Below are 9,153 nucleotides of genomic sequence, written 5' to 3'. Positions count from 1 at the left end.
TATTTATGTCATTCACTTGCCATTATAATTTAGATTGCACATGTCATCTTAGGATGGATTGCATGTCATTTCATGTCATCCTAGGATATTTTATATGTCTTTCTTATACATTCTTTTTAACATGTCATCTTGGGTATATTGCATGTCTTCTTTGTATGTCATCTTAGAATAGATTACGTGTCGTTTATATATATGTCATACTAGGATAGATTACATGTCATCCTATGATAGGTTTTATGTTTGCATTATCTCACATGTACATGTATATCATGCTTTCTTTTTTAAACCAAATGCCAAATATACTAGTTATTACTTAAAATAGTGAAATTTAAGATTAACTTCGAAATAATGTCCTTTTGGATAAGTGTTGTGGGGGTGCCTAATATCCTCCCCACACATAATCAAACTTCTGAATCTTTTACTTTTGGTTCGAAGTGTTTTATTTTCTAGTTTAGCTGAGAAGCCCTAGGGCTTTCTTAGTTAAAATTAGGAAATAAAATTAATTAGACTTAAATGATCAATTACCCCTTAACCTCCTAATGGCTGCCAAGCATTTTTTTTTTTTTTTTACTTCACCAAAGATCTCTTAAATATATCCTTTAGAGAAGTATGTCCGCTCCAAGGGTCCTCCCAAAACCAAATGCAATGACCCACCCCTACAACATACACTACTTGTTCGAAAAAACTCTCCACACCTGCCCTAATATTTTCCATATCCCACACCCACAAGCCCCTCTTACATGTCTAGAGCACTAGTCCCCTCTAGCCACACCATATTTGGTTACTATAACCTAACGTTATAACCTGTTACTTTTTTTCCCAAAGTGCCATAACCATTTTCCAAGCAAGGCTTCGTTAAACAACCTAATCTTTCAGACCCCCACCTACCTCTACTGGCAAACAAATCTTATTCCAAGGGACTAAAAGATATTTGAAAACTTGAATTCTTATGAAATTGGGAAAATTTCATGTCCACAAACAAATATTTGCAATATATTAATGTGCATAGGTGACTTAATAACATGATAAATTCATGCAAACTACGAGTAATTCTTATGGCAAGCAATAAGAGAAAAAGGGTTCACAACTTATGTAGGTTATTCATCAAACAAGCTTCTACATTTGGTGAGCTATACACTTATGAGACCTACATATTGTGAAAGGGTCACTTTATAAAACTGTCTCCTAAAATAATTTAGAGAGAGTGAGAGACTTGAAAAACCTATAACCTTATATATTTTTTATTCATTTCTTACGGAAGTATACACTATAATTCAACATAGCATGTTGCACTTGCACTTATAGAATCCACAAATATTACATTTCCTTTTGGGTAAGTCCACAAATATTACTTTACATGATTAAGCTGCAGAAAATTAATGAAGGATATCCTTACACAAACTTAATGGACATTTATTTTTTGTAGAGGGACAAACCATTTGTCTCACAAAAAACTACATTATGATATATTTTACATCTTTCAAGTAGTATATAGTTATCTATATTTCTTGCTTATGTGAAAGTTGTATATAAATTGGACATTGGTGGTGCACTTCCATATGCAATCCTTTGTTTACGCATTCACGTTTTATGCAAATAGAACTTGCCTCCGATATTCTCCAAGAGCCCATATGGGAAAAATGCTTCTATATGAAGAGTAGTTTAGTGTACAGTTCCTCATAAATACTCCAGTTATTTCCTGTTGCCAATAACAATTGGTTATACTATGCTTCAAAAAATATCTTGGTATGTAGAAGTTATTTTGACAAAAGAAATGAAAGAACAACACAACTAAGACAAACACTTATCTAAATGCCTTGGATTTTGAATAAACAGGAATTACCTGTTGAGGGAAGTCACCATCTTCCATTTGTGCATTGATCAGCACTCTGACTCCACGATGAATTGGTGTTGGATCTATCTCGGCCTAAATTTATAAAAACGTTTAGAATCAGTTTATGGGATCCATCTGCGCTTCCAAAGCAATCACTGAAAGCTCACCTTCTAAATTTTGCTATCATCTAATACTTAAGTTTTAAAGTTTCATAAATCTATTTTTTGGATCTTAATTTTTGTTTTCATATATATATATATGATATCCTAGATTACATGAATTGGATTTGATAAGTGTATGTTTATTAGGCCGAACTGGGCTATATAAGTGATTACAAGGAACCCCCATAGTAACCTGACTAATACTTTTGGGGCATAACTGCAGATGTGATTGATATCATGACCAGTGGGAGATTGCAGATTGATATCTTGGATTACTCATTTTCATGACACTTCCCCAACTAATTGGCAAAAATATTACTGAAACCTAAATTAGTTATGTCAATGTAAAACTTATTAAATAATTTAGGAGAAAATGATGTACCAACCTGACCAGCATCAATAAGCGATAATAGTGCCCATGCGGTTTGGACCAAATTTGCACGGTTACCTTCTATATTTGTCCACACCTGTTGCACAAAGAAAACTTATTTGAATTCTCTATTTCCATTTCCTCCCTTCTATATCTATCCACACCTGTTGCACAAAGAAGTACAAATTTAAATCGAAACAAATTTCCATACCTTGTTTTGGCTTGATAGGTAACTCTCTCCCCATCCACCATTAGGTAGTTGCTTTGATAGCAGAAATTCACAAGTTTTGCGCAATGCAGGACAATTTCTATAGTTTCTTCCACAAGCTGCCAATCCTCCTACAGCAAACCATGTACCATAGGTGTAGCAAACCCCCAATGACCATACCTACATGAGTATAAATTTTGTGTAAGTATTGATGGGTTCTCCTTAGGCATCAAGCAAAAAATAATAATAAAAAGAAGAAGTAAAACTTGGAGCAGTCTCTTATTGTCATTGATATTATCATAGTTGGCTACTTTTATTTTTTGTCTAAATGTCAAAAGAAAATAGTGCGGCTATAGAGCAGTACTTCATGGTGTGAATCAAGAATATAAGCGTGTGCAAAAAAAACATATTACCATGATCCATCAGGTTCTTGTACGTCTTCAATGTATTGAATTGCATTGGAAATGCTACTGTCTATCTCTGTTCTACGGTGCTTAGGATAGAATTTCCTAAAGAGTGCCAAGCCTTGAACCACTGATGCAGTACATTCTACGTACCTATAAAGTGGTTCAATTTTAATGTTAGGAAGATAACATGACTAATACCATGACAACTATTCCTCTGTTGGAAGATAACTTACTCTCTCTCAATAAGAGTATCTTCAAAGAACTCTGTGGGGTTGAATTTCTGCAAAAATAAGATACAAAAATATGGGAATGAGTGGTGAGTTTAAAACAATGGTTTTTTTGCCATAAACATGTGCAAACCTATCTTTCAAGGAAAAGTTGAGATATTGAAACAAGTTAGGAAGAAACTAGTAGGTTTATTGGAGAAGTTACCTCCAACCAACGGTAAGCTCTTTGAGGCTCCCATGCTGGGAAACCACCATTGCTACTCTGTATTGGTATTAAAAGAAAGTCAATTATTAAAGTGATGCATTTCAGGATCATTTAACCTAATAAAGTTAAATAAGTGAAGTGGATAATATGACTCACACACAACTTGTACCATATGTAAATTTGTCAAAAAAAAAAAATCTGCAAGGTTGAATTCTTACTTGTAGAGAAAGAATGACATTCACAGCATCATAGAACCTGTCTGTCTCCATTTTTTCACCTACAAGGTCTTGAGACATTTGTGAGAACAAAAGTGCAACCTGAAAAATAGTAGGTTTTGCCAAAATTCAAAAATTTTCCTTTGAAATAAACCTTGACAGTGTTAGTATAAATCATAAATGTATTAGAGTTGGCATTACCTTTAGCCCTTCTGCTGTGCAGTCAGAGACTTGCCAACCATGGTCCTGCATTGAGAAAGTCCATGCTCCTTTGCTAATGTGTCGATACATAGCTTTGAAGTCACCAGAAGGGTTTTCCCGGACCTACAAAATAACATGATTAAGTTAAGCATTATCTTTCATATAATCACGTAAGCAGTACTTGATATATATTCTGACCTGTGAAGCCTTGACAAACTCATGTGATTTCCTGAGTGTTGACCCATACTCTTCATTTAGATTACAAGAGAGAATTGCTTGAATAGCAAAACCCACATCCCACATCTGACAGCCAAAACTCTACATCACATAAATCAAGCATCATAAGTAAATGCTTTTAAGTATATGTGATTGCATTAACATACTCAAGCTTATGGATATGCTAATTATGCTTTTTTGCTTTTTCAAGAAAAGTCAAGTCACCGAAAGACGCAAGGGAATGGTCATATTACCTGAACTTTTAAGCCATCTTCAGCAACCCAATAGTTGTCTGGAAGCCTGGCTAGATGAAGCTTGTATGCCTCTGAATTTGGATCTTCAACCCAACGGGCAAGCAAACATAAAAGCTGTAATACATGTAACCTTGACAAATTTAATTCAATGATGGCACACCAAATACTTTGATTTTATATTTCTTTCATTTGAATTGAACTGCAACACAAGTATTGACCTTTTCTACGCTTCCAATGCAAAGGTATCTACTGTTCTCATCCTCATAACGTACATGACCAATTGCAGCTTTTATTGCCTTCTCTCTCAACATTGAAAAGGGCCAACGTGTTAGGATAGGCTCAGCTACATAGTGAAGAAAATCCCATAGCATATCTTGCATGAAGGGATGCGGATAGTAGAGATCCTCCTAAATTAGCAAATTGTGTAAGTTTTAAGTAGGCATCAACTTTGTGAAAATTGCTAATAAGCAGGATATGATACTGATATTTCTAACATGGACAAGAAATGCAAAAAGACTTCAAATAACCTTCGCGATTGTACTCCTAGCTTTGTTCCAGTTAATTTGATGGTAAGGTTCATTGTATAACTCTTGTCTTATTGATTGAATCAAGCTGGTGATTGGACCGACAAATCTCTTCCCATATAAATAAGACATTGGCATGTAAACCAAGCGACAGTAGCATAACATTTTGCCTGTATTGCAAATAATGAGGGTCGTGATGATTAGATACATTCGCTATGCTAACTACTACATAAATTTTTTGAGTGATATGCAACTTAAAAAGTGTTCTTTTCAAGAAAAAGATGTGAGTTACAAAAACCTGGATGCATAGGGAAGAAATTAGGAAGAATCCAGAATTCTGGGGGCAATGGATTGCAACCTGACCACTCATATACTCCTAGTACCTATACAAAAGATGAGGCAATTCAAGTTTACTTATAGAAACAAATGGCATCTGGTTGACACAAAATTTGACAATACATATTAAGAATATAAAGAACATATAATCAAATAGTGAAATTTTAAATATATTAATTGAATAAAAAATTAATAAGTAGTGTAACATTAACCAAGCAACATTGGCTAACAGGTTCAATTGGTTGTACCGTGACCCAAAACTTTCCCCATGATGGAATTGCTACTAAACTACCATGGTCAAGGATCCATTTCCGTGCTCTAGCCATAGCCATGTCTTCACCATCTTCAAGTCCCTCTCCGAGTAGCCTTAAGGCAATGTAGCTCAAAGTTGTGCCAAACATTGTACTGTGACCTTCAATATGGAAGCCCCAACCTCCGTCTTCATTCTGTCCAACAAATAAACGAACTTATATAGTTTAAAATTATGCAAAATTTTCAATTTCTTAGGCTTGTTGGCTTGTTGAATATATGCTAACACTGTGTGATGAGTTTATAAAGAAGATAGATAGAATTTTCTTTCAAATCATATTGGAGAAAAATCCCCCCCAATTCACTAGGTGGAACTCAAAAGACTTTTGGTGTATATTTTAAGTGTCTTTTTTTTTCTGTTTGTTGGGGGGGGGGGGTGGTTCACTCTCGAATTTATATAGATCCTTTGGAACTATAAGTTATTTGAAAACAAAGTTATTTTCAATTACAACAAAATATTACCTGGTGATTATACAAGTATCGAATTATTTCCTTTTGGTGTGCTGGCGAAAGCACAACATTGAGACCTCCCGTGATGTACAATGCCATTACCTGCATGGCAATAATTTGAAGTTATGTTAAATGTAATAAACAAGTCACTGGGTTAAATTTTTCAGCCATCCCCATATAGCAAGTCATAAATACAATATATATATATATATACACACACACGTTTGGTTGTGCGGTTAAGAGCTTGAATTCCTAAAGTCAAAAAGTATATGCAAGAAATTGCACCAATCTGATGGGCCTTTTTTGTTTTTTTAATAATTCTAGAAATTGTACCAATCCAATTGGCCTTATGGAATGAACATATTCAAGAAGTGTTACAATTTTGACAACATTTTTATTTTCTTAAGCAAAGGTAGAGAGAGAGTTTTTTAGAAACAAATGGCGTGAAAATACATACCATGGGTTGAAGGAAAAACAAAGGGCCAGCAGATTCAGCAGGCCAGTGGCCATCATGGGCTTGAATGGATGAAAAAAAGCTCAGTGCTCTTTTCAGAGTAGTTATCACTACTTCCTCTGTTATCACCTCTGTTTCTTTCACTTGGACTGGTGGTGGAATAGGCCCACATGGGTTCTCATTTCGAAGCTGTGAGTTTGCAATATCAAAGAGTTAGAGATATGTCCAACTGAAAAAAAAAATGAGACAATGACTCTCAAATAGAATTTATAAGAGTCAAACACAGAGCACTAAATTTCAAAATTTTATTATGTGTTGGGAAACATATTAAAGTATATAGGCCTACAATATATTTAAGCCTCATGAACCACAATATCTCTAATAATTTAACACAGATGACCCATACACAGAAGGATGGAATCGTTTACTTTTAAGAAAAAATTATGGATCCAATCTGGACTTTTTAAATTTGAAGGACCAAAAATCAAATATACTGCAAATTTCGAGGAAAAAAATATACTGAAATATATATATATATATATAATATTTTTGCTACTTCTTAACACGGATGAGACCCTTTTAAAATATATTCAACTAGTGCACAAAAACACTCGGTAATTTATGAAGCCAAACGTGAGATTTGTCTTACTCATGTTGCGTGTATCCCCGTGCACCAAACTTAAACGAGTCGAAAAGCACATCAATAATATTCTTACGTTGGATAAGAAAACAGGGGATAGATTCATTGAAAGGATCAACAGCCTGTGGTCTACTCTATATGGCTGGTTGAATAGTTTATGCTGCTTGTAGACTAATGAACATGATGAAATGTTCAACATGATATTCTCAGAAAATATATGAGAGAAAAGACACACACACACACACACCATATATATATAGTTACCTGCAGCCTCATCAAAAGATCATCACTTTGTTTCTTATGAAACCGGTTTTTCTTAAACTCCTCACGCAATCTTTCAACTTCAGCACGCTCTTCTGGAGTACCAGCATCGGGGTCGAATTCCCAGTGTTGCCGCCCAATGAAATTGTTTAGACTCACCAAATCTGGCCCTCCTTCGGCTATCTTCAGTTTCCACATCCTCTAAATACGTAACGAATACAAGTCCTACAGTCATGAGACAAGTAAATATGATCATTAGCCTAATAATATTTGAATGAACCAAACCCAACTATGTACACAGAGAGAGAGAGAGAGAGAGAGAGAGAGAGAGTCATAGCTGGTATGAAACTTTGTATAATATAAATCATAGCCAACCACAACATATTTCTTAGTAAATATATATGTGCAAATTATATCGTATCTATGAACAAACCCTGATATAAATTCTCGAAAAATTAAAACTATATTGTAAAAAAAAAATGTATAAAAACGGGGTTAGGTCTTAGGACAACTTTCTTTTTATATTTTTGATGATGGAGTTAGGACAACGTTAATATAACATGCTTTGGAGCCAAAATATTTTATCTCATAGAGACCCAGGGATATGTTTTGTAACATACACATATATACTAGTCTACATAGAAAGAGATCAAGATCATTTTCTTGAGAAAATTGGAGATTGGAAAGTGAGAAATTAAGAAAAGAGGAGGAATATTTGAGTGATACCTTTAAGGAGGAACAGAAAATTTTGTGTTTGTTCCTTAGTGAGATACCAAGAGGCTGGCACACTCGGAGAACAATTTTCTAGGGGTGCAGTGTAATTGTGAGGTCTTGACCCTTTAAGTAGAAGAGAATTAGGAGAGAGAAGTGTTAGGATTAGTTCTCTAAAACCTGTTGTATCATTTTGTGTTTGACTTTATGTACAGCATCATGTATTAAAATAATAAAAGTTGTTTTATTATCTAAAATAATGGCAATGTATATATTTGGATATTATTATATAGTTCTTAAGATACATTATACGTGATTTAGTTACAAAAGATATAAATTATAAGTTCTTTATAAACTCAAAACCTTAGTTCACAGTCAATGATGAAAATGACCATTTCATGTATAAATACTATCAGTGGCAAAGCTGTGTTGAAGGGTGGGGGGGCCATGACCCCCCAAATTTTGAAATTTTTTTTTAAATATATATATATATATAATTATTTTAATGTCTTCAAAATTTAGTCTATAAAAATAAGAGTTGGCCCCCCCAAATATTTGAATTAGTCCAATGATGCTCTTAAAAAAAAAATTGTTCTAATAGTTATAAAGATATAACTTTATTTTTCGCAATTCTATATTTTATTGTAAAATATACTCTTATATCTGTTAAATATTTGATAAAGTTTGGCATCAAACATGCTTGAATCTATCTTTTTTAACCTGTTATGTGGCGATTAACAAATCATTGACTCATTAAAAAAATCTTGTCACTAAAACTATACATGAAATGTGTCTATGGTTGCCACAAAATAGGTTAGAGCAAGATGTCTTCAAATATGTTTGGAGACTAATTTATTCCTCCTAGTTTCGGATCATTCATGTTTTTAAAAATTTCATTAGTTCAATTAAAATTATTTTTACTTACTTTAGTATACAATTTGAAAATTTGTATTTAAAATGAAATTTTCTAAAAATTTCACTATGAAAATGGAAAAAATGAATTTTATTTAATGAAAAATCGCCATCAAACATAATTTTGATTGAAAATACTACGCTTTTTTTTTTTTTGGTTAGGTGTGTGTATATATATAACTTATCAATAAAAAAGTGTGTATATATGTGTAGACAGGGAAAATTCCCGACCTATCACAAGCTGACACATCACACTAC

General features: G+C 33.6%; 1 protein-coding gene across 1 annotated transcript; it reads right to left on the bottom strand.

Annotated features, from left to right (window-relative positions):
* Nucleotides 1–1,213: 1,213 nt before the first annotated feature.
* On the bottom strand, nt 1,214–8,130 carry LOC112005545 (lupeol synthase). The gene is given in 20 exon segments (XM_024037817.2): nt 1,214–1,699; nt 1,844–1,927; nt 2,382–2,462; nt 2,577–2,737; nt 2,740–2,753; nt 2,987–3,130; nt 3,214–3,260; nt 3,413–3,469; nt 3,631–3,729; nt 3,829–3,951; nt 4,027–4,146; nt 4,299–4,412; nt 4,517–4,705; nt 4,826–4,992; nt 5,121–5,205; nt 5,407–5,604; nt 5,930–6,019; nt 6,375–6,560; nt 7,276–7,497; nt 7,999–8,130. Coding segments are annotated over 19 exon segments (2,265 nt in total). The 5' UTR covers nt 7,471–7,497; nt 7,999–8,130; the 3' UTR covers nt 1,214–1,588.
* Nucleotides 8,131–9,153: the final 1,023 nt, after the last annotated feature.

This window comes from Quercus suber, unplaced genomic scaffold (genome assembly GCF_002906115.3).
Source record: "Quercus suber isolate HL8 unplaced genomic scaffold, Cork oak 2.0 scaffold_229, whole genome shotgun sequence".
Taxonomy (NCBI): domain Eukaryota; kingdom Viridiplantae; phylum Streptophyta; class Magnoliopsida; order Fagales; family Fagaceae; genus Quercus; species Quercus suber.
This window is presented reverse-complemented; position numbering and strand designations above follow the sequence as displayed.